The sequence below is a fragment of the Pseudophryne corroboree genome, chromosome 2 (genome assembly GCF_028390025.1).
Source record: "Pseudophryne corroboree isolate aPseCor3 chromosome 2, aPseCor3.hap2, whole genome shotgun sequence".
Classification (NCBI taxonomy): domain Eukaryota; kingdom Metazoa; phylum Chordata; class Amphibia; order Anura; family Myobatrachidae; genus Pseudophryne; species Pseudophryne corroboree.
In genome coordinates, this window is record NC_086445.1 from 114843834 (window position 1) to 114871258 (window position 27425).

Here is a 27425-nt window from a genome sequence, read left to right on the forward strand (position 1 = left end):
ATATTCATTTTATTCAAATACATATAATGGAGAAATATGACAAATACATGAAATCATCGCAATAAGTTGTCTTCTATTCCCTACAGACACAGGACTGTGTAGCTGGGGCCCTTTTTTGCACCAAAGTCCTAAAAGCCCTGGCTAGAAAGGAGGACGACAGTGAGATCATGGAGGAAATGAAAGCACTGGCTGATGTTTATGAGGAGCACGCTGTGGGTAAGATAATTACTATATCCTAATAATCGAACAGTATTATATATGTGTAATCTGAATCACGTGTTATCTGGTTTTTATTTTCTTTCTTTCCTGATTATCTTTCCATCAAACCTGTCCTGAAACATTTTCTGTATTTTTGGTTAGGTGTTTTTTCCAAATGTCACTCTAATAATGAGAAACAAGCTGAAATTCTCCTGAAGCACGAGTCGCCTAAATGGGGAAAAACTATCCTAGAACTTGCTCAGGAGTCCCAAACTCTGACCTTTATGTCTCATGGAGGAGTCCAGGTTTGTACAATTATTTCTTTATCTTATTTTCAAAATGTCTGGCGCTTTAAATACATCAGTACTAAGGATGAGTCTGACTTATCTTCAACCTGCTGAAGATGAGTCCCATTTGCCCTAAGTAATGTAGTTCTGGTAATTACTAAGAGTGTAGGACAGGGAAGGGAGCCAAACTTTTTTGATAATTTATCCACCATTCTTGGTTTTATTGATGGGACAGTCTAACCCTATACTCCTACCTTACCTCCCAACTTCTTGTGAGATGAAGTAGGGACCATGCCATACACCTGAAAAGGGTGCATGGCCTCATTAAAGGGAGCATGGCTTCATGGGAAATGCTTCAACCCTGATTCACAGCCACATTTTTCGTCACTGTGGTGGCATGCCCACTGCTCCGGGAGCTGATGGCCATGCCCCCAGTTCCTATCTCAATGAAATAGTCACCATGTGCACAGCATGGCACTGCGTGTGTGGGGGGCCTCCCAACTCATTCTCCCACCACTGGACACCTTGGGCCATCGATGTGACCAAAAATGGGACTGTCCCACCAAAATTTCAATAGTATGCCTGAGTGGTAGCTAGGAAAAAATAATACACACATTTTCTTTTAGTTTACTTTCTTGCAGTTTTAATTTAAAAAAAACCAAAACATTTTGGGGCATATTCATTTACACTCAGTAATTTTGGCTCCAGAAATGTATGTGGGCCTTGCAACCAATTTTGAATTACTGCTGGTATGTGCCCTCCCAACACAGGCAGTATTTGATTAAAAAAAAATTGCGGCCAAAACCCGTTGGGGAGAAAAAAAATTGAAGATCAGTCTGTATATGTTGCCCATTACCTCACCACTGCCGCTGACATGTTGGAGGTTCATGGAAAAGACCCTGGAGGAGAATGAAGGTGCTGTCCCCCAGCCAGACCGGTGAGAGTTCAAAGGATGCAGTATAGTAGGAGGAGCAACAGTGTCTGGCTTCCGTCTTCAGTGAGGAGACAGAAGAGCTGGAGATGCTTTGGAAAGAAGAAGAGGAAGCTGTCCTGCTACCCCCAACTCTGTGGAAGATGCTTGGGAGGGCAAGAGACCTTTGGTGCCAGAGGAGAAAGGCAGGGCTGCCAGAAAATAATATAATTTTTGGACTAAATATGAGGGGGTGGGAAGGAGGGCGAGGGGGGATGTCCAAGGTGTTCAGAAGCAAGTTCATACATTTTTCATTAAAATAACAATTTTAGGAAAAATCAAACTTGCTCAGAAGCTGCAATTAAAAAGCCATGGTAATTGCTCATTTTCTCACAGGCAATTGAATAGGAATAACCTCACAGCTGTGGGAAACAATCGAATATGCCCCTTTCTCTTCCTCTTAGGTACATTGTTTTTGTGGTATGAGGATATAGTCAAACTAACAAAGTTTTCTCAAAATTCAAAGTCTTGTGATAAAATATCAAGAAATAATTTGTTTGTTCTGCATAAAGTGATTGCTAATAATGATGTAACCAGCCTAACAAGTAACAAAACAGGCTCAACACAGGGGTGAAAAAAGCCTCAGAGATAAGGGGTTAATTCAAATTCCCAAAATGGATCAGATAGCCTCTCTAAGCACATTGCAGTCTTGCTGTACAAAAATGCAACATGTTCACTTCATGTATACAACTCTCATTATCCCAAGCTTGTATGCAGCACAGTCTGACCTCTCAGTCTACCTGTTAATATATACCAAATGTTGTTTTATCATTCTGTCTGTTCCTAAATTCAGCTCTGGATTGCTGAGTCTGGAGATGTCTCTGACAGCTGTCTATCTTTGCCTTGAGTGCAGCTCAGTCTTATAGGCCCTACACTCTTTGACTGCAAGATATGAACGAGCTTGTTCATTAATGAACGAGATACCGTTGATATCGTGCAGTGTGGCGGCATCAGCGATGAACGATGCGTGGCCCCGCGCTCGTTCATCGCTGGTGCCCCGTCATCTGTGCATGCAGGCCATTATGGACGATCTCGTCCATATTTGCCTGCACTTCTACGGAGCCTGGTGACGGGGGGAGTGAAGAAACATCACTTCCCCCGTCACTGCCCCCCGCCAGGTCGCCCGTATCCGCCGTCGGGCAGCTCGGCTGCAGATCTATTAATGTGTAGGGCTCTTTACTGCTACCATGATGTTATAGGATGTTCTAGCTTCACGACTTGACTTCCGATCTATGCCAAGCCCTGTCATTACCTTCATTGCCAGATTATTGTGCCCCTGCCCAATAATTTTGTTACTGATGTTCCTGTTTTATTCTGACTCCAGTAATTTGCTTCACGTGTGATGGTGCAGCCGGCTTGTCCTTCACTTTTCCTCTACTTCACCCTTTATTAATGATTCAAATGTACTGGATCCTAAACCCAGCTGTCTCAGAGACAGGGTCACCAGAACAATAAACCGCCAGCTTTTCCAGCTACTGGACTCTGAACTTGACTTCAGACAATGAGAGAATAATCTGGCCTAAGTATGGCGTCCACAGGAGGCAGTCTATTAGGTACATTGGAATAAACAGATCAAAGATTTGAAACAGTTTGCTTGCAAGATAATGTTGGTAACTGCAATCACTTGTCTAGTCACAGCAATACAAGTAACTGATTTGCTGTTAGCTGTAAGCAATAGTATCTGCTGGTGCACCAGACTTGCATATGTCTATGCCCTCAGAAGTTCAGTGTGGATTGTCCCAAATACAGCAAAGTCAGACCACATTTATGTTCAGAATGCAACCATTAATGTTAAGATGAAAGTCTTCATAATGATTGTTTTGACTGAGGAAACCCTGGCCTTAGTATACGATGTGCTTCAGCTGACACTCTGCGGCTGATTATACTGCTCAGTTCTGATGCTGGATTGCTGATACCACACGGAATTCTGATCTTTCTAAGCAAGTGAAGGAGTTGAGACCCCCTGATAATCTTAATACAATTATCCAAATATACATTTCTATTACTGACAGACTATGCAAAAGAAAGAGAGATGAGGAATGGAAGAGCGGCCAAAAGTATGAATCAGTCTTATTGCATAACAGCGATTAAAGCCTCCCCTAGACCTGTGCATACTGAGGTTATTAAGAGCCCTCTCAGACATATCATGCTGAGAATACAGTAATTGGGTATGTCGTGGGAGTCCGGGGCATTAAGCGTTTAGTTGCAGAAATAAGATTCTTAATGCAGATTTTAGTCAAGTTGTTTCCATGTAGCCCAGTTAACTAAATTCTATATCACATTAACTTTTCCCAGTGGCTTAAATAGGAGACTCTCCGCGTGAGTAACACCATTTGTTTCTCTCAATTACACTTTCTTTTTCAGGGTCCATAGGGCTCCACAGGGGAGACAATGGGGTGTAGATGTTGGATAGGACCGGGCACCAAACAGTTAAAGCTTTAACATATCCCAGGATGCTCCGGTCCTTCCCCCCTATACCCCGCCCAGCGGCGCCCACAGCCCAAGGCTATTCAGTTTTGGTGCGGACAGGAGCTGGTTTACCTCTAAACAGTGGGGCTGCAATTAAGCAGCCCAAGCTTTATTTTATGATTTATTTTATTTTTAAGAAGACAGAGCTCACAATGCTAGGTAGTCCTCAGGATGCCAGCGCTGCTGCTCCATCAACCCCCCCCCCCCCCCCCCGCCAGCGCCGCAACACCAGTAGCCACTATAGTCTCACTCATCCCTGACCCTCCCAATTGTACCCTCAACCCCCAGTTCACTGTCTAATAAGACACTGCGGACAGTAGAAATAAGAGAGAGGACATATGAGTCTCCTTTTGACTAGACTCTATTCCTAAGCAACATTCCTTATAAGGCAATGGAAAATAATCCCTCTCCTGGCGCCGCACAAAAAGAGCTGCAAATAAAAAGCACCAAATAGACCACCAATCTATAACAACCTGCAAGAAAGAAAAAGGTACTCTCACTTTTGCGCTCAATGTCCCAGAAGTCCAAGTTTGTCCCAGTGGACAGATGTCATCCAATCAATATGAAAAATAAAAATAGAAATACAACATAGTGTAATCCTGTAACGAAGATGGATCTTTCACCACTGTGTAACACGTAGGATGAAGGTGTTGATATAGTCCCAGATAGGAAGATCATACATCCACCTCTTTTTCAAAGGCACCGCGTGTGGTATGCAGGAATTAAGGTGATGAACTCTTACATGTATGCTTACTTCTATAAGCGTGTTGAAGGCCCATAAAGGTTTCTTTAGTGATCTTCAAGACTCTCCTCACACAAATGGATGAACCCCGTTATTTCTCGTGCTGGGAGATGTGGAAAATCAGACAGTTGTCGCTGTTGTATTTGATGATCTTTTCAAGTATCACATCCAATACCACATATCAAGCTGGCAGGCTGACTTTGTGTGTGTTCCTTATAAGGTACCATAAATAAATATGTCCTATGGATAGAGGAATGTGAACCTCTTAAGTATGCGCATAGGTATGATGGTTATCTTCTCTCTCAGAAGAGAACAGAGAATATATACTCATACATATATTGACTTATAACACAAACAAAACATTGCCACAAAGCGCCTAGGAAAACAGTACCCAATGGTTGTATAATTTAATAGTTGCTCTACCACATGCGCTGCCACAGAACACTGTGTGTGTGTTCAAGAACGAGAAATGAGATAAGAAAAAAAGAGTGGCTGCGCAATGTGTAAGAGCATATATATGCTAATTAGGAGCTGACATGTAATGATGTAGAAATATTTTATTATATAGATAGCATTGATTAAGCACGTAAAAACAATATTATAGTGCAATATAGTAAAATCTAAAACAGAAACACCTTGAGCTTAAAATTGTATAATGTCCTCCGGTTTTAATGAGGAAGCAGATCAAATTGAATGTCCATATGCGGATCCACAATCAGGTGAGCAGCTGAACAACAGATGTTAATAAACGGAAGACGTAATAGGAAGTCTGAGTGTGGCAACAAACAAAACTGCTGTATGAATAAATACCTCTCCGTGGGCTGGTCCCGACCGAGCGTCCTCGGTCGTATGTTCCTGCAGTGTCCAACGCTGAATAATGCAGCAGAAGGAGAGAATGTGTTTATCCCTGAATGGATGGAAGCAGTTGATCAGCAGCGTGCTGACGGAGGTCACCGACGGCAGTTAGCAGAGCCGTGACCGGAGCCGAGGTCTCTCTGTAATTCACCCAGAGGATAGAAATCACCGGCAGCAGGTGGATAAGCCGGGACGGGAATCCGAGTGTGACGAGCTCAGCAGGCAGATGGAAAATACCGGCGGTGGAGGAGGAAGCCGGGGCGAAAACCGAGTTGTCACAGGCTATGGACAGCAGCTTGCTACCTGTGTGATAAGATGAAGTCAAGGTGTGCAAGTAGGCGGGGTCCTGACGCGTTTCGTCACAGATCATGTGACTTTATCAAAGGTGTATTATTATTCATACAGCAGTTTTGTTTGTTGCCACACTCAGACTTCCTATTACGGCTTCCGTTTATTAACATCTGTTGTTCAGCTGCTCACCTGATTGTGGATCCGCATATGGACATTCAATTTGATCTGCTTCCTCATTAAAACCGGAGGACATTATACAATTTTAAGCTCAAGGTGTTTCTGTTTTATATTTTACTATATTGCACTATAATATTGTTTTTACGTGCTTAATCAATGCTATCCTTATAATAAAATATTTCTACATCATTACATGTCAGCTCCTAATTAGCATATATATGCTCTTACACATTGCGCTGCCACTCTTTTTTTCTTATCTCATATATTGACTTATGGTGTTCTATTGCAAGTTACTGGAACTCATTGCGATTGTGTGTATTATACTGGGCAGGCAGACTGATCTTGAAGATACTTATTGAGGTTGAAACAGCCAATAATAATATATTTATATGTTTATTACAGCAGGGAGGTAATAAATACATTATTAACAGTGTACAAATATTGTTGTTGTCAATAAATACAGCCAAAATGGACTTGTGGTTGACAGGGTGATTTATCATGCACCATTGTTAACCATTCAACAGAACTGGCCGACACATATCTTATTATTTTCTCCAAACTGTGTGTACTTTTCAAGCAATAACTTACACCCTTGAACACGAACACGGCCATCCAGTGGCGGAACTACTGCAGGTGCAAGCGGCGCATTGCACCGAGGCCCGACGGGGTCAAGGGGCCCACAGCTGACGGCATTACAATGACTTATTGTATATCGCCACCAGCACTGCGCCCGCCGCCTTTTCACAGTCACATCACAGTTGTTTGAGCTCTGGAAGTTACAGAGGGATAGATGTATTAACCTGGAGAAGGCATAAGGAAGTGATAATGGGGGATAATGAGAGGTGTCAGCAGTGAATCCTCAGCAGTTACAGCAAATCACTGTTCTCGTATAGAAACTCCCTAGTGTCACCCCTGGCAGAGTCTGAAGAACAGGACAGCAGGAGATTTATGGCTGAAACGGGAGGGTAGGCAACTATGTGTATATTGAATCCAAAAATAATAATAATAAATAAAATAATCTCTCACAAAATATCCAAATTGAACTATGTAAGTTATAGTATAATTCCATAGAGTAGTTGGTGTCTTATTTTGGTAACAAATTTCCAGTACTGTTGTCAGATGTTGCTCTTTAACGGTCATCTGTCAGCAAAGATCTGCAGGACAATCCAGGATTGGGATGTAATCATGTGACCGGCGGTCGGAATCCCGCCAGACATTATACCGATGGCGGAATCCCGATCGCTAGCAATCCCGACAGCAGCATGCCGACTAACAGGGACTAGTCCTCGACACCCATAGAGTGGGAACAGAACCTGTGGTGAGCGCAGCGAGCCACTGAGCCCGCAAGGGGCTTCGTTTCACTCACACCCTACCCCCTTCACCCCGGCAATCTGGTGGACAGGATCCTGCCATCAGTATGCTGACCGCTGGGATCACCACCGCTGGTCACTCTATCCCAGCCCCCAGGATTGATGAGCATTAAATAGCAGCATCTGACAATATAAAACAAAGCAAAAAGAGAGGGTTTCTCTGTTGTGTGTATAATACAGAAACAGCAATGACTATGCCCCTGTATATAGTATATTATATATGTATTTATGTGTTGTCTGTCTTCACAGATGTTCCTCACAAAGTCCTGGTGGGGCAAGCTGTCAGTTTATAATGGCTTTGTGAAGATTTTCCTGTGCATGTTACTGTTTCCGCTCATCTACAGCGGTCTCATCACCTACAGGTCAGTCTGCAACACGTAGAAACATTACAGTCATGTTTTTTTTATCTCCCTGAAGGGCCTATTCATTATCCTTAAATGTAGGTAAAATATTAATGTACACCTACTTTAACACAAGGACTGGGCTGTCAGTATTGCACCACTGGAGGGTTCGCTACGTGTTCTGAACTGGTTAGGTTCTATACCTGTATGAATTGCCTTCACACCTGAGTTTCTGAATGTCAGGTTCAAGCTGTTGACTGTTAGAGATGAGCGCCTGAAATTTTTCGGGTTTTGTGTTTTGGTTTTGGGTTCGGTTCCGCGGCCGTGTTTTGGGTTCGACCGCGTTTTGGCAAAACCTCACCGAATTTTTTTTGTCGGATTCGGGTGTGTTTTGGATTCGGGTGTTTTTTTCAAAAAACCCTAAAAAACAGCTTAAATCATAGAATTTGGGGGTAATTTTGATCCCAAAGTATTATTAACCTCAAAAAACATAATTTACACTCATTTTCAGCCTATTCTGAACACATCACACCTCACAATATTATTTTTAGTCCTAAAATTTGCACCGAGGTCGCTGTGTGAGTAAGATAAGCGACCCTAGTGGCCGACACAAACACCGGGCCCATCTAGGAGTGGCACTGCAGTGTCACGCAGGATGTCCCTTCCAAAAAACCCTCCCCAAACAGCACATGACGCAAAGAAAAAAAGAGGCGCAATGAGGTAGCTGACTGTGTGAGAAAGATAAGCGACCCTAGTGGCCGACACAAACACCGGGCCCATCTAGGAGTGGCACTGCAGTGTCACGCAGGATGTCCCTTCCAAAAAACCCTCCCCAATCAGCACATGATGCAAAGAAAAAGAAAAGAAAAAAGAGGTGCAAGATGGAATTATCCTTGGGCCCTCCCACCCACCCTTATGTTGTATAAACAAAACAGGACATGCACACTTTAACCAACCCATCATTTCAGTGACAGGGTCTGCCACACGACTGTGACTGATATGACGGGTTGGTTTGGACCCCCCCCAAAAAAGAAGCAATTAATCTCTCCTTGCACAAACTGGCTCTACAGAGGCAAGATGTCCACCTCATCTTCACCCTCCGATATATCACCGTGTACATCCCCCTCCTCACAGATTATCAATTCGTCCCCACTGGAATCCACCATCTCAGCTCCCTGTGTACTTTGTGGAGGCAATTGCTGCTGGTCAATGTCTCCGCGGAGGAATTGATTATAATTCATTTTAATGAACATCATCTTCTCCACATTTTCTGGATGTAACCTCGTACGCCGATTGCTGACAAGGTGAGCGGCGGCACTAAACACTCTTTCGGAGTACACACTTGTGGGAGGGCAACTTAGGTAGAATAAAGCCAGTTTGTGCAAGGGCCTCCAAATTGCCTCTTTTTCCTGCCAGTATAAGTACGGACTGTGTGACGTGCCTACTTGGATGCGGTCACTCATATAATCCTCCACCATTCTATCAATGTTGAGAGAATCATATGCAGTGACAGTAGACGACATGTCCGTAATCGTTGTCAGGTCCTTCAGTCCGGACCAGATGTCAGCATCAGCAGTCGCTCCAGACTGCCCTGCATCACCGCCAGCGGGTGGGCTCGGAATTCTGAGCCTTTTCCTCGCACCCCCAGTTGCGGGAGAATGTGAAGGAGGAGATGTTGACAGGTCGCGTTCCGCTTGACTTGACAATTTTGTCACCAGCAGGTCTTTCAACCCCAGCAGACCTGTGTCTGCCGGAAAGAGAGATCCAAGGTAGGCTTTAAATCTAGGATCGAGCACGGTGGCCAAAATGTAGTGCTCTGATTTCAACAGATTGACCACCCGTGAATCCTTGTTAAGCGAATTAAGGGCTGCATCCACAAGTCCCACATGCCTAGCGGAATCGCTCCGTGTTAGCTCCTTCTTCAATGCCTCCAGCTTCTTCTGCAAAAGCCTGATGAGGGGAATGACCTGACTCAGGCTGGCAGTGTCTGAACTGACTTCACGTGTGGCAAGTTCAAAGGGCATCAGAACCTTGCACAACGTTGAAATCATTCTCCACTGCACTTGAGACAGGTGCATTCCATCTCCTATATCGTGCTCAATTGTATAGGCTTGAATGGCCTTTTGCTGCTCCTCCAACCTCTGAAGCATATAGAGGGTTGAATTCCACCTCGTTACCACTTCTTGCTTCAGATGATGGCAGGGCAGGTTCAGTAGTTTTTGGTGGTGCTCCAGTCTTCTGTACGTGGTGCCTGTACGCCGAAAGTGTCCCGCAATTTTTCTGGCCACCGACAGCATCTCTTGCACGCCCCTGTCGTTTTTTAAAAAATTCTGCACCACCAAATTCAAGGTATGTGCAAAACATGGGACGTGCTGGAATTTGCCCATATTTAATGCACACACAATATTGCTGGCGTTGTCCGATGCCACAAATCCACAGGAGAGTCCAATTGGGGTAAGCCATTCCGCGATGATCTTCCTCAGTTGCCGTAAGAGGTTTTCAGCTGTGTGCGTATTCTGGAAAGCGGTGATACAAAGCGTAGCCTGCCTAGGAAAGAGTTGGCGTTTGCGAGATGCTGCTACTGGTGCCGCCGCTGCTGTTCTTGCGGCGGGAGTCCATACATCTACCCAGTGGGCTGTCACAGTCATATAGTCCTGACCCTGCCCTGCTCCACTTGTCCACATGTCCGTGGTTAAGTGGACATTGGGTACAACTGCATTTTTTAGGACACTGGTGAGTCTTTTTCTGACGTCCGTGTACATTCTCGGTATCGCCTGCCTAGAGAAGTGGAACCTAGATGGTATTTGGTAACGGGGGCACACTGCCTCAATAAATTGTCTAGTTCCCTGTGAACTAACGGCGGATACCGGACGCACGTCTAACACCAACATAGTTGTCAAGGACTCAGTTATCCGCTTTGCAGTAGGATGACTGCTGTGATATTTCATCTTCCTCGCAAAGGACTGTTGAACAGTCAATTGCTTACTGGAAGTAGTACAAGTGGGCTTACGACTTCCCCTCTGGGATGACCATCGACTCCCAGCGGCAACAACAGCAGCGCCAGCAGCAGTAGGCGTAACACGCAAGGATGCATCGGAGGAATCACAGGCAGGAGAGGACTCGTCAGACTTGCCAGTGACATGGCCTGCAGGACTATTGGCATTCCTGGGGAAGGAGGAAATTGACACTGAGGGAGTTGGTGGGGTGGTTTGCGTGAGCTTGGTTACAAGAGGAAGGGATTTACTGGTCAGTGGACTGCTTCCGCTGTCACCCAAAGTTTTTGAACTTGTCACTGACTTATTATGAATGCGCTGCAGGTGACGTATAAGGGAGGATGTTCCGAGGTGGTTAACGTCCTTACCCCTACTTATTACAGCTTGACAAAGGGAACACACGGCTTGACACCTGTTGTCCGCATTTCTGGTGAAATACCTCCACACCGAAGAGCTGATTTTTTTGGTATTTTCACCTGGCATGTCAACGGCCATATTCCTCCCACGGACAACAGGTGTCTCCCCGGGTGCCTGACTTAAACAAACCACCTCACCATCAGAATCCTCCTGGTCAATTTCCTCCCCAGCGCCAGCAACACCCATATCCTCCTCATCCTGGTGTACTTCAACACTGACATCTTCAATCTGACTATCAGGAACTGGACTGCGGGTGCTCCTTCCAGCACTTGCAGGGGGCATGCAAATAGTGGAAGGCGCATGCTCTTCACGTCCAGTGTTGGGAAGGTCAGGCATCGCAAACGACACAATTGGACTCTCCTTGTGGATTTGGGATTTCAAAGAACGCACAGTTCTTTGCGGTGCTTTTGCCAGCTTGAGTCTTTTCAGTTTTCTAGCGAGAGGCTGAGTGCTTCCATCCTCATGTGAAGCTGAACCACTAGCCATGAACATAGGCCAGGGCCTCAGCCGTTCCTTGCCACTCCGTGTGGTAAATGGCATATTGGCAAGTTTACGCTTCTCCTCCGACAATTTTATTTTAGGTTTTGGAGTCATTTTTTTTCTGATATTTGGTGTTTTGGATTTGACATGCTCTGTACTATGACATTGGGCATCGGCCTTGGCAGACGACGTTGCTGGCATTTCATCGTCTCGGCCATGACTAGTGGCAGCAGTTTCAGCACGAGGTGGAAGTGGATCTTGATCTTTCCCTAATTTTGGAACCTCAACTTTTTTGTTCTCCATATTTTATAGGCAGAACTAAAAGGCACCTCAGGTAAACAATGGAGATGGATGGATTGGATACTAGTATACAATTATGGACGGACTGCCACGGTTAGGTGGTATAAAAAAACCACGGTTAGGTGGTATATATTATAATAATAATACAATTATGGATGGACGGACTGCCTGCCGACTGCCGACACAGAGGTAGCCACAGCCGTGAACTACCGCACTGTACACTGGTTGATAAAGAGATAGTAGTATACTCGTAACAACTAGTATGACACTATGACGACGGTATAAAGAAAGAAAAAAAAATACCACAGTTAGGTGGTATATATTATAATAATAATACAATTATGGATGGACGGACTGCCTGCCGACTGCCGACACAGAGGTAGCCACAGCCGTGAACTACCGCACTGTACACTGGTTGATAAAGAGATAGTAGTATACTCGTAACAACTAGTATGACACTATGACGACGGTATAAAGAAAGAAAAAAAAATACCACAGTTAGGTGGTATATATTATAATAATAATACAATTATGGATGGACGGACTGCCTGCCGACTGCCGACACAGAGGTAGCCACAGCCGTGAACTACCGCACTGTACACTGGTTGATAAAGAGATAGTAGTATACTCGTAACAACTAGTATGACACTATGACGACGGTATAAAGAATGAAAAAAAAACCACGGTTAGGTGGTATATATTATAATAATAATACAATTATGGATGGACGGACTGCCTGCCGACTGCCGACACAGAGGTAGCCACAGCCGTGAACTACCGCACTGTACACTGGTTGATAAAGAGATAGTAGTATACTCGTAACAACTAGTATGACACTATGACGACGGTATAAAGAAAGAAAAAAAAATACCACGGTTAGGTGGTATATATTATAATAATAATACAATTATGGATGGACGGACTGCCTGCCGACTGCCGACACAGAGGTAGCCACAGCCGTGAACTACCGCACTGTACACTGGTTGATAAAGAGATAGTAGTATACTCGTAACAACTAGTATGACACTATGACGACGGTATAAAGAAAGAAAAAAAAATACCACAGTTAGGTGGTATATATTATAATAATAATACAATTATGGATGGACGGACTGCCTGCCGAGTGCCGACACAGAGGTAGCCACAGCCATGAACTACCGCACTGTACACTGGTTGATAAAGAGATAGTAGTATACTCGTAACAACTAGTATGACACTATGACGACGGTATAAAGAATGAAAAAAAAACCACGGTTAGGTGGTATATATTATAATAATAATACAATTATGGATGGACGGACTGCCTGCCGACTGCCGACACAGAGGTAGCCACAGCCGTGAACTACCGCACTGTACACTGGTTGATAAAGAGATAGTAGTATACTCGTAACAACTAGTATGACACTATGACGACGGTATAAAGAATGAAAAAAAAACCACGGTTAGGTGGTATATATTATAATAATAATACAATTATGGATGGACGGACTGCCTGCCGACTGCCGACACAGAGGTAGCCACAGCCGTGAACTACCGCACTGTACACTGGTTGATAAAGAGATAGTAGTATACTCGTAACAACTAGTATGACACTATGACGGTATAAAGAATGAAAAAAAAACCACGGTTAGGTGGTATATATTATAATAATAATACCATTATGGATGGACGGACTGCCTGCCGACTGCCGACACAGAGGTAGCCACAGCCGTGAACTACCGCACTGTACACTGGTTGATAAAGAGATAGTAGTATACTCGTAACAACTAGTATGACACTATGACGACGGTATAAAGAAAGAAAAAAAAATACCACGGTTAGGTGGTATATATTGTAATACAATTATGGATGGACGGACTGCCTGCCGAGTTCCGACTGCCGACACAGAGGTAGCCACAGCCGTGAACTACCGCACTGTACTGTGTCTGCTGCTAATATAGACTGGTTGATAAAGAGATAGTATACAATACATACAACAATATACTACTATACTGGTGGTCAGGCACTGGTCACCACTAGTCACACTGGCAGTGGCACTCCTGCAGCAAAAGTGTGCACTGTTTAATTTTAAATTAATATAATATTATGTACTCCTGGGGGCTCCTGCTATAACAACCTGCAGTGCTCCCCAGTCTCCCCCACAATTATTATAAGCTTTGCCTTTTATACATTGATGTGCAGCACACTGGGCTGAGCTGAGTGCACACAGACTGAGTCACACTGTGTGACTGGCTGCTGCTGTGTATCGTTTTTTTTCAGGCAGAGAACGGATATAGCAGAGAACGGATATATTATATTAAAATAAATAAAAGTTAACTAACAACAACTGCACTGGTCACTGTGGTAAACTCTGTCTGACTCTGCACAATCTCTCTCTCTCTTCTAATCTAATTTCTAATGGAGAGGACGCCAGCCACGTCCTCTCCCTATCAATCTCAATGCACGTGTGAAAATGGCGGCGACGCGCGGCTCCTTATATAGAATCCGAGTCTCGCGAGAATCCGACAGCGTCATGATGACGTTCGGGCGCGCTCGGGTTAACCGAGCAAGGCGGGAGGATCCGAGTCTGCTCGGACCCGTAAAAAAAACATGAAGTTCGTGCGGGTTCGGTTTCAGAGAAACCGAACCCGCTCATCTCTAGTTTCTTATGCGTGTGAACCGGTAAGATTCTATATCCTTATGAATTTTCCCCACATTCGAGTACCCGAATGTCAGGTTCAAGCTGATGATTTATGAGGCCTGGTCCTTGCTGTACCAATCAAGTTCCATTGAAATATTGAAACTTTGTTCAAACATCCTCGAATGATCATTTATGTACAGACAATATTTACTAAGTAGATGAGATTTCACCCCTGAGGAAGTCTTGGAACAAGACAAAACGCGTTGGCTTATTTATCTATCTATTGTTTGATGTTACCTCCGAATCTACAATAAGGAGAAGGAGGAAATTGTAGTGAGATATCTACATCTTTCCTCATCACTACAAGCTGATTGTTCAAATTGTTTGACAAATTCAAATGTGTCAACGATGTATAATCATGGACATTGGTTATGAGCTTATGCTTTTATAAATACATTTTTATGTCATTATATGCTATCGGACAAAATGTGTCTGTAAATTTTTTTGTAAGGGTCCGTTTTTAAGTTGGGCCTTGATACGACCCCCTTGGCGCCATTACTTCTATTTGTCTCACATTTATACTCCTACTTTAGTAAAACTTAACTTCTGTTCCCATTCATTAAACAGGTAATGCAGAAGATTTCTACTACTTACTGTACCTGTCATCCCAGAAGCGTATCCTTGTCCTCATACACAAGTATTGGGACCTCTTTATTACTGTATTCCTCAAACTCTTTCAAAATATTTTGAGATAAGCAAAGAGATGTATGCTGATGTAGCTCAGTTAATAGTCTTACAGTATGTGTAAGTAAAAGTATTTAATATTGAATTTGGTAGAATACAGATACCCAATAGACCAGTGGTTCTCAAACTCAGTCCTCAGGAACCCACACAATTCACATTTTCCATGTCACCCAGCAGCTGCACTGTGTATCACCAACTGTCACATTTTTAAAATCTACAGGTGACCTGCAAAACATGAACCATGCGGGGTCCTGAGGACCGAATTTGAGAACCTGTGCAATAGACCAATGGAGGTAATGCCCGCTGAGCAACTGACAATGAATGCTTAGCAAGGAAGATTAGCCTTAATACTGCATTCAAAATGGATTGTAGTGGTGAGAGTCTGTTTTCAGGAAGACCAGTAAGGAGACTATTGCAATAATCAATGTGTCAGATAATGAGTGCATGGATTAGAGTTTATGCAGTTGCCTTGTGGAAGATGTGGGCATCTCCTGGATATGTTTTTAGATGTACATATGTAGCACGATTTGGAAACAAATTGAATGTGGGGAACAAAGGATGGTACAGTGTCAAGGATGACACCTATTCAGTGAGCTTGTGCGGTATGGTTGGTTGTCGAGTTTTCAACCTTGATAGAGATATCAGGTTGGAAGTTACTATTGGTTGATGGAAATATTATTTATTCTGTTTTGGAAATATTTAGTTTGAGGTGGCGAGATGATATCCAAGACGAATTGGCAGTAAGATATTTAGTAAAGTGAACAAATACAGATGGTGAGAAATCTAGGGAGGATAGGTAGATTTGAGTATCATCCACGTATAGATGATACTGAAATCCGAAAGAGTTGATGAGTTTGCCAAGAGATGTGGTATAGATTGAGAAAAGCAGAGAACCCAAGACTGAGCCTTGCGGTACTCCAACTGATAGAGGTATTGAAGAGGAGGTGGATTCAGAAAAATGAATACTGAAAGAGTAATTTGATAAATAGGATGAGAACCAGGATAGGGCTGTGTCCTGAAGACCTAGGATGAGATGCTGAAGCAGGAGATGTCATTTCAGCATGTGCCACTTGAGCTGACAACTTGCTTGCTGGGAACTCTTTGCATCTCTTAAGATCTGTATCAGTTGAATAGAAAGGCATTACATAGAACTTAAACCTAGGATTTATCATGATTGCCAAAATGTATTGATCCAATTGCAAGATGCTGCAAATCGTAAGGTCTTTGTGAACCAAGAAAAAAATCTTGATCTATAAGTCCAGCATACTTAGCAGAATCTCTTTGGTTCATCTTCTCTTTCAGCTTCCCTAGCTACTTTTCAGTAGTTTAATTAAGGGTATGACCTGACTAGCAGTGTCTAAACTAATTACAAAATCAAATAGTTCCAGTAGCATACATCAAACCAGGAGTGTTCTCCAGTATGCTGAACCAGGAAACATGCCCCTCCCTCTCCCTATCTCATGGCTTGATGTGTGCATTTGGATGTCTTGTTGTTGTTTCTTCAGTTGTTGAAGCATATAAAGCATGGCATTACACCTGGTTACTACCTCTTGCTTCAGTTGATTGCATGGCAAATTGATTCTTGCAGCTGCTGAAATGTTCTACATACTGTACAGTTGCTGAATGCTTAACAGGCCACAGCTAGCATCTCCTGCACGGACCTGTCATTTATTAAGAAATTCTAGCACTACAAATGTATTCAGTAGGAATTCCCGGCAGTCAGGAAACCGACGCCGTCAAAATCCCGTCATCGAGTGCAAGCAGCGTTCCCCACGCTTCATGCTTGGTGGCAAGCTTAATTCGCCACACTATTCTATTCCCCCTTGGGTGGTGGCATGGACCACCACCCTAGAGGGAATACTGGGCCTCTGTCGGGATTTCGACCGCCGGCATTGGTTCCACTGTCGAGATTCCGGCATCTGTATTTCGACCGCGGGGATCCCAACAGTCGGGAAATTAACTGCATACCCTAAAAATGACGTAACAGGGAGGAGGTGGTTAGATAGTTAACGTCCCTACATCTACTTACTTTGGCACAAAGGGTACCGATGTCTTTCCAAATGTTGTCAGGATTTTGGTAAAATTGTACCCACACGGAAGAAGTTACTTTTATGATCTTTTGCCCAAGGATGACAATGCACTTCTTATCGCTGGCGTAACTTTTGGCATGGTGGCTGACTTACTTTGAGGCAAACAATCATTCTCCTGAATTTTATTAACCTCTTCTTGTCCAACACATTCATCAACATCCTCATTAGCGTCACATACATAAAACCCCCCTCAGTATATTACTTCCTGCTCCCCAGTATCCGCATACTCGTTAATCACTTGACTGTATGTATAATACAGACCAAATGAAAGAAGGAATATAAGCAGTACTACAGTATACATATGTAACTTACGGTGATAGTAGTGAAATGATTTGTGTAGTAAAAGATCCTATACAAGTACAGTCATTTTATGGCGGCAACAGCAAGAAAGTTTGTAAAATGAAACAGTAGAGAAGTTGCTGAGAAAAGTTTTCATTCTCAGAAGAAGCAGATAATGGTTAAATATATATCTGTTATGAGTGTCAGTGTTCCCCTCACTATGCATACAGTGGAGGTACAGATTTGTCCTCATACATTTATCCTCAATACGCCACAGAGCTCTAAATGCCTGGCGGCAGTGAGGTACATGGTCCCAGGAGACTCTGGGGTCTATTTAGTAAGCCTTAGATAGAGATAAAGTACCAACCAATCAGCTCCTAACTACCATGTCACAGGCTGGGTTTGAAAAATGACAGGAGTTGGTTGGCTGGTATTTTATCTCCGCCCCCTTTATCTCCATTTTAGGCTTAGTAAATAGACCCCTCTGTTAGCACCAGGTGTCTTTTGGACAAAAATGCTCTTAAAGTCGAAACAAGGTGAGACTAGAATGCAACAGGGGAATGTGCTGTTTAATTTGATATGTGACACTTGTATATTGTGTCTGACTGAGTCTGTATAAGGAGCACAATGGAACTTGTATGGGAAAAAAGTATGGCTACTACATTGTAGTACTTTGTGTACAGATTCAGGGGTTTATTCATGAAGCAGTGAAAACGATGGAGAAACAGACCAGTGGAGAAGTTGCCCATGGCAACCAATCAGCATCTCCCTTACATTTTATATAATGTACTTCAGAAAGGATTCCTTCAAAGCTGATTGGTTGCCACGGACGACTTCTCTACTGGTCCTTTTCTCCACTCTTTTTACAGCTTCATGAATAGACCCCTCAGAGACTCCTATCACATTCAGTGTTTCATATCAAATGAATCAGCACAGTGTCCTGATGCGTTCTAGATGCATCGCATTGCAACGAAGATGGATTTTCAGCAAAAAAGACGCCCGATGCTAGCAGAATCTCACTGGACCTGGCAGACCGAGTGGGGCAGTTTGTTATGATTGCAGTAATGATGTATAAAGACACAGCTGTATAAGTATCTTCATACCATAGACACAAACATAAAATGAGGTGACTGCTCACCATGCAGTGGTAAGTCAGTGGTCTGCGATCTGTGGAATCCAGTCCAATTCTCATACTTCCAAAATCCCAATTCTGTTGCAAAACTCAATTTGTCCTAAACAACTTTCCGTTCTATGATATACAGTATATTAACCACATCCTAAGCAAGACACCTAGGCCAACATCCATCAGAAAACACTCCCATCTAACTCTGTAATACAGTATAAGTACTCAGCACATCTCTAACAGCATCTCTGAACAGAGCTGAATTATCCCAATGTCCACAGTCTCTTTCCACAACCCTATCAATGTCACCCAATATCCCCCCAAAAAGAACTAACCATCTAGACACTGTAAACATTGATCATGAAATAAAATACTGAAATCATGCAGCTAAAAGCATCAGTCATCAATAAAGTCATCAGTCTTAATGGACAAGTCTGGTCTTTGCTGCTGCTGAATGATTGTTAGATACTGTTATGAATACTAATGGGAAATGTCTTCTCTCTCACAGACATAAACCCTTCAGCTGTCATTTGAAGTTCAAGGCCTTCTTCAGAGCCCCAGTAATCAAGTTCTATTATAACACTGGGTCATATATCGGCTTCCTGTGGCTCTTTGCTTATGTCCTGATGATGGATTTTCAGACCTACCCATCTTGGAGAGAATATCTCTTGTATGTCTGGATCTTCTCCCTCCTGTGTGAGGAGCTGCGCCAGGTACTATTCACATGATGTATATTATACAAAACAAGTCTCATACTCTATGCATTGTAAAAAAAACTGTATACAGAGATTGTGGGGCAGTTTACCATGGGTATGTAGAGTTTACGCCACTGGAGATTTCCATGTATCAAAAACTGTATTATAATAATAATAATAATAATAATAATAATAATAATAAGAAGAATAATATTAACCCCTTCAAATATTATTATATCAATTAAATGTAATAGATTTATCTACTTAATCTTTATGTGATGCTAAAAAGGAGGTGCTACCATGGATAGAAGTTCAATACACGGTGATTCCAAAGGAAGAAAGAATTCCATATTGGTGCACATGGGAGTCATACAGAATTGGAATTAAAAAGTAACTTTTATTATTACAAAGTATAATACTTCTTTGTATTTACGTAAAGCAATCTATCCTTTCATAAAATAATGTAATAATATTAAATTACTAATGAAATGCAGCTAATTAAAAACACAGAATTTAAGTGAAATACTGATTAAAACTGGTCCACTGGTGTGTCTTTACATTATTGTGCTCTGGTAGATACAAAATATATTCTCTTTACTGCCTATGAATAAAGTGTGATTAACATTTCCACTGAGATATGCAAGTCTTGTCCTTGATAAGAACAGTTGTTAAAAATAATAAGCAACTTTAGGGGGGGTACAGACGGAAGATTTATCCCAGAGATGTGTGCTGAGCGATCTATCACAGGCCGTTCAGCACACATCTATGCCCCGAGGGGGAAGGGGACACAGATGATTTTCCCCAGCGGTGAAATGAGCAATCTCACTAGATTGGGTATGCATGCATGCCCAATCTAGAGCCGGCAATACCAACGTGCGGGGCTGCGCATCGCTCTCGCTGGCACCCCTACACACAAAGCGATGTGTTCTTAATTTCTAAGCAATCTAGTCAGATTGCTTAGAAATTAAGTGAACATCGCTCTGTGTGGGTGTGTACCCCCCTTAAAAGTTGCAATTTTTCAAAAGAAATCCCTGTAACTCTCATTTATGAGAGTTTAAATTTCAGTAAATAATGAGGGAAAGCTCTTCCCCTAAAAATCTTTCATTAATTCAATAGCGGTGCATTTAACTTTGTCATAAATATATTATCAAAGGTCTCAAATGTGTATTGCATCCACAATATTGGTATTAAACATTAAGCAGCCTTAATCTTTATATTGAATTAGTTAGTGCTTTGTAGCAGAATTGCTTCATGTCTATCTGTCTGTATACACTGCTTCACAGATATACATTACTGCATAATATCACTACCATATCGTCACTAAAGAATAGTTTTTTTCTCAATGTTTAATATATGTGTGATGTGATAGCCCTAGCAATTTCTATAAAGCAGCGATGACCTATTTCTATATGAAGCTGTCATTAAACTGAACTGTGTAGAGAAATATAGCCACTGTCATCCCTCCCGCGTTATGACCACCTGGGCACACATGGTGTGCTTTGCCATGGGTATGACCTAATACATTGGGCAGTGACTAGCTTAAGCCCAATTAATTTTCTATGGTGGCACTTGCATGCACACATGTGTGTCATAGTACATGGACACACTAGCTGTGCCAGCTTTGACGTGACTAGGATACACAGCAGCAAAGCTGAGCGTGGGTAAATCTGTATCGAACGGTTATGACGTTTAATCAAAGAGGTATGCTAGTCAATGTATAAACTGACCCATTTTCACTTGAGATAGCAGTGAATTGTTCTTATGTAAAGTGTAATTGCTGTTTATATGCTGAGCCAAAGAATATGATAATAATGCTGCCTTATGTTGTTAGCATCATACAAGTAAGCAGGCTGTCATGTAGAGCAGCTGCTTTTACAATATGATACAGCTGCCTATTTTAGTATAAATTAGACTATGTCCAGCAAACAAGTCATCCACGTAAAATGATCTAATAACCATCTCATGAACAGACCGATATATAGGGACAGTAATCTATTTTTGTATAATCCAGTTGTTTGTATATTGAATCAGTCAAGGTTTGATAATACTGGTACTTTGTATCAGTGTAATCTCATAGCTGCCCTGTCTGTCATCCAATACTTCTATAGTGGTGCTCTCATATATGTAATATGTTTGTAGATACACACATTAACATGCTGCAGTCATAATTGTTAGAGCATGAATTCGGCATTTGTGCACGTTTCGCCTAATGCACGTTTCACTATTCCCCTGATAAAGGCATGAATGTACATTTCTCCTAATGTACGTTTCAATGTACTAAGCTTTCACACAGGCCTATGAGGAAGCTCAGTACAGCTAAATGTATGGTAGCAGCGGCCGCTATAGAAGTATCAGCAGATGGGCAGGGTAGCTATGGAATTACACTGAAGCAAAGCAGCAGTGTTATCAAACACTGCCTGGTTTAATATACAAAACAGCAACTGGATTATACAAAAATAGATTACTGTCGCTATATGTGGCAATCAGTCTGCTAATGAGATGGTTATTAGATCTTTTTAGCTGGGCACAGTCTAATTTAGTCTAAAGTAGGCAGCTGTAAAATTGTATACAAACTCCTGCTGTTCTATGTGACTTCCAGCTTATGTGTAAAATGATAATGACATGAGGTGGCATTATTATCATATTCTCTGTCTCAGCATATAAACAGCAATTGCACTTTACATAAGAACAAATCACTGCTATCTCATGTGAAAACTGGTCTGTGTATTAGTTGATTAGCAGGCTGCTCCAAGTAAAAAACTTTACCACTGGATACTATACATTTCAGTTTAATGATTTCTTAATATCGAAATGAATCATTGCTGCTCTATAGAAATTGCTAGGGCGATCAAATCACACTGATATACAATATTATAGATAAAAGACTATCTTTTTTTAGGGACAAGATAGTGGTGATACTATACAGTAATGTATATTTGTGAGACAGTATATACAGGTAGATAAACATTAGCCAATACCACTACAAAGGAGATGGGTTTGATTTGCCGGCATTTGGGATTGCTGGCAGGCAGAATACTGACCGTGGCATCCCAATGATCCCATTCCTAACAGGGGAAGGTAAGTATTGTAAGTATACAGTACTTACCTTCCCCCCTGGACCCCTAATCCACCCTCCCCATAGCCTATCCTCTTCTACCAGTGATTTCGTACTCCGCCCTGTAGTACTAATGTATTAAAACAGAACTACTATATTTAATGTGCACTGGCCCGCTTGTCAGGGCTTGCTACATTGTTCAGTATTCTGTACTGCCATATCTATCCGCTGCTATTCAGCACTGTACTGTAGTTTTTATTAGTGGAACAGTTTCCACCCAGTGGTGAAACTGTGTATTGCATGCTGTGGATCCTCTTGTGCCTTATCACGTCTTACTTTGCTACCTGCATTATTTGTATGGTGTCACTAGGATGCTTGTATGGCGCAACAACGATGAGTGTGGCTACATCTGTAATATAACTATTTGTAATAAAAGTTATATTATTATTATTATTATTATTATTATTATTATTATTTCCTTTCCGTATGACACCTATGTGCACCAATATGGATTTCCCCCCCCTTTCTTTGGAATTAGTGGGTCAATTTAAACCCCTAGGTTCCTGACTGAAACCTCTAGTGTCCTTATTATACAGTAATTTGCCAGTGTATTTATAGATAGTGCAATTGCTGAAGGAAGCCTGGCTCAGTATCTTGGCATAGCCAAAACTGTGGTGCAATGGGAACTGGAGATTTATTGTGTCTGTATGTACTGGAATATGCACCAAGCCCCATAATTATAAAAAAAAAGAAGTGTAATTGACAGAATCTGCTGCAAGACACAGGAGGGACAGGAGCATGAGAGATAGACACAGGAAAATAGGAGGGGCTGAGATAGACACAGGAGGAATCAGATGAGGGAAGGCCGCATACAGAGCAATAGGGAGAGGGAGGTTCGAGAGAGAGACACATAAGGATTAGGAGGATAGAGAGAAACACGTGAGTGAAAGGACAGAGAAACACAGAACTAATAGGGTGATTGGGAAAACACAGGATTCGGGTGTGGGGGGGGGGGGACACAGGGGGAATAGGGGTGAGGGAGAAAGACACTGGGGAAATATGGAGATGGCTAGTGAGAGAGGGATATGGGAGGGGGAGAGACAATAGAGTAAAAGGCAGAAAAGAAGACACATGAGAGGAATAGAGTGAGTGGAGATAGGGGAGGAATAGGGATGGCATAGAGTCCTCAAAGAACAAGGGGGAGGGGGCAGAGACATGGAAGAAATTGGGGAGCGGGAAAAAGAAGGAACAGAGAGAGATGAAAAATTGGGAGATGTGGTGGAAAAGAGTTGAAAAAAAAACTTTCATGGTGGCAATGATAGTTTGTGACCCTGTGAATGATGCAGCATTGAAATTGCAATTTATACAGATGGATGGACAGACAGTTTGAGATCCAGGCTGCAAATTTCTCTACAGATAGTACAAAGGTGGTTTACATCATATCCCTGCTATCTGGACAGGCCCTACTATGGGCTTCCCTGTTGTTGGAAAGGAATGATCTGTTAGCCAATGACCAATGCATTAGTCAAAGACAAGTGCACCAATTTTCTGGAATCTTTTAGAAAAGTTTTTGATGAACCTGGACAGGTGTCCTCCACAGCATCAGGTATCCTGCATCTGAAACAAGGTACCCAGTCTGTGGGACAGTATGCGGTGTACTTCAGAACCCTTACATCTGAGCTTGGGTGGAAAAATGAAGCCCTGGTTGCCACATTTATGCAAGGGCTTTCTGAGCAATTTATGAATGTACTGGCAGCCAGAGAATTGCCAACATCCCTGGATGACCTGATGTCCTTGTGTATCTGGGTGGACCTCAGCCATAGTGAGAGAGCAGAAAAGGGAATAGTCAAGATGCTTTAATTTCAAACTTGCTCTTCATTTCACTGCTCCTGTTGTACCTCCCGAAAAAAACCCATGCAGATTGTAAAATAATGTCTTCCTGCTGAAGAAAGGGGAAGGAGGTTCAACAATAAGCTGTGCTTCTGTTGTGGTGAGCCAAGTCACTTTCTTACTGGTTGTCTCAAGTGTTTAGGAAATGAGAGGACCTAACTGATTGAGGGGTGGTTAGATTAGGTACAGTCCAACACACCCGAAAAGAAAACACTTCATCACAGTTTTCCATCAATGTGATCTTGCTGCTGGAGATGCCTTCTGAACCACTCAAGACCTTTGTAGAATCTAGACCAATGGCAATTTTATTATGGCCAAGAAAGTTCAGGAGCTTAGAATTCCTTGTGTGCCTTTGCAGACTCCAGCTGAATCTTCAGTGTAGACAGGAATAAAATTCCTATTCCCTCCCGAACTCCATATAATATGCAGGTTGGTGATCTCTACAGAGAGTTTATATCCATCAAAGTACTTTAATCAGCTGAGAGTCTGATTATTCTGTGTCTCCCATGGCTACATCTACACACTCCCATAGTAGACTAGAGTGAACCCCAAGTTTGCCTTGGGGGTCTCAGTGCCTTCAGAGATGCTTGCCAGCAGTTAGAACTCTGCATTGAATTATTGAAAGTTTGACCATCTCTAAAGATGTCTCTCTACCAGCTCCATACCAGTCCTTCAGAGAAAAGCACTATCGACCTGTAACCTTCAAAAGTGCCACCTTATGGAAAAGTATTTCCTCCGTCACTCACAGAAATCCAGTCTGTGACTGAATATATCAAGGAGAACATTAAACATGGGTTCATTAGAGAGTCCAAGTCATCCACAGTAGCTGGTATTTTCTTTGCTATTGATTACCGGAATCTGAATGCTGTTAAGGACAGGTACCCCTTATCCCTGATCTCAGAACTCTTCAATCGAATAAAAGGGGTGAAAATATTTACCAAGCTTGATCTTTATAGGGTTTACAATCTAATTAGGATCCAGTCTTGAGATGAGTGGAAAGCATCCTTTAGCACTCATGATGGCCTCTATGAGTATTTGGTCATGCATTTTGGATTATGCAATGCACCTGCTGTCTTACAAAAGTATATGAGTAACATCTTCCGAGATCTTTTATATAAAAAATGTGGTCTTTTTGGACAACATCCTGATATTCTCCAAGAATTTAGCTAGTCATCGGAAACATGTATGTGAAGTGCTGTCTTGACTCCAAGCAAACCGGCTCTTCTGCAAATTAAATAAATGCTGCTTTGAGCATAAGGAACCTGCATTCGTGGGATATATTATCTCTGGCTCTAGCTTCCAGGTGGACATAGAGAAATTCACTGCCATTGTCAACTGACCTTGTCCAATTGGCTTGAAAGCAGTTCAAAGCTTTTGGGGGTTCGGCAACTTCTACTTACAACTCATCAGGAATTACTTATCTATTATGGCTCACATTACCGTGCTCACCAAGGGTGTGGCCTCCTGCTTGCTTTGTTGTGGTAAGCCTCTGGGAAAAACATTTGTGGCACCTGAACTTTACGCAAAGCTACTCCAGTGGATACATTCATCACTCTTTACCACTCATGCATGGGTGAAGAGAACTTTGGAACTAGTTCTCAGATGTGATTGGTGGGCGACTACTCATTGGGCTGTCAAGGACTTTGTGGCAGCTTGTACTATCTGCACTCAAGTTCCACCTCACTCACCCACGGGTTCCCTGCATCCGCTACCGGGGCACAATCTTCCTTGGACCCACATCTCCATGGACTTTGTTACAGATTTTCCGTCCTGTCAAGGATAAATTATAATCTAGGTAGTGGTGGATAGATTCTCCAAGACTGCTCACTTCATTCCATTAAAGGTTAACTTCAGCCCCAAAAGGGCTGCAATTTCAGAAGAAGTTTTCAGGCTGCACAGGTTCCCCAAGGACATTGTTTCCAACCAAGGAGTGCAATATACTTCTAAATTTTGGAGAGCGCTATGTAAGTGCTTTGATTTCAAACTGTGCTTCTTTTTAGACTGTTACCCTCAGTGTAATGGACAGAGTGATTTTGAGAAGTATATACATTTTACATTTTGAGTTCACCCATAATAATCTTTTCCATGAGACTTCTGGTCACTCTTTATTCTTCATCCAGTATAGTCTTCAGCCAGTTCTACCAGTATTGCCAGCCTACCGGTTGGTTTCACTTACAGCCATTCATGGTACTTTGAACCATTTCTTCTGCATTTTGAAAGAGGTTAAGAGGAATTTAAGCAAAGCCTCATCTCAATACAAGTTACTTGCCGACAGGAAGAGAAAGAGAAACCCTCTATTTAAACCAGGGGATAAAGTGTGGCTGTCAACTCAGCATATATGTTTAAAGGTCCCTAACATGAAACTGGCTCCAATATATATAAGGCCTTTTGAAATCATTCAGGCAATAAATCATGTGGCATTCTGATTAAAGCTTTCAGGCACACTTAGGATACATAATGTATTCCATTTTTCCCTTCCTAAAATCTTTGGTCCTCAATCAGTTCTTGACACCAAGCAGTTCTCCTTCTGCAATTTCAGTGGATCACCAAGGGAGGAGTAGGAGGTAAAACAAATCCTGAAATCTCTCGAGGCTCAGTTCAATTTCTAGTGGACTAGAAAGGATATGGTCTTGAAAAACATTGATGATTCAAGGCCTCAGATATTCATGCTTCTAAACTTCTTCATAAATTCTACCAAAAGTTTCCTAACAAACCATTTGTGGGGTGTTCGGTAGCCACCCATAGAGGGGGGAGGGATATGTCACAGTGTGCTGGGACTCAGCGTTCACTGAGTCGGGCAGCGCTGGTCTGCGGGATCGGTGGGGCAATGGGCAGGGAGTCCCCAGCACCTGCTGCTGTAGTCCCTCTGTCCAGCTTCCTCTCTAGCTGCATTTCTTTGTATAAGCGGCTACAGCTCCCATTGACATGTGAGCGACACTCTCAGTAAAAATTAAAGGGACATGCATGCCAAATGTAACATCACATTTGGTGAAAGATTTGAATCTTCTTCCTATAAAAGGGAGTCAGTGCCAGAGTATA

At 42.5% G+C, this 27425-nt stretch overlaps 1 protein-coding gene across 1 annotated transcript in view; it reads left to right on the forward strand.

Annotated features, from left to right (window-relative positions):
* The window catches only part of LOC134990454 (transient receptor potential cation channel subfamily M member 2-like), a 220330-nt gene that overhangs the window by 124715 nt on the left and 68190 nt on the right, over positions 1-27425 (forward strand). The window contains exons 13-16 of the mRNA XM_063950688.1: positions 87-216; positions 361-503; positions 7609-7721; positions 19255-19459. Of these exons, the coding sequence (XP_063806758.1) occupies positions 87-216; positions 361-503; positions 7609-7721; positions 19255-19459 (591 nt within the window). The remainder of the gene's footprint in view (positions 1-86; positions 217-360; positions 504-7608; positions 7722-19254; positions 19460-27425) is intronic.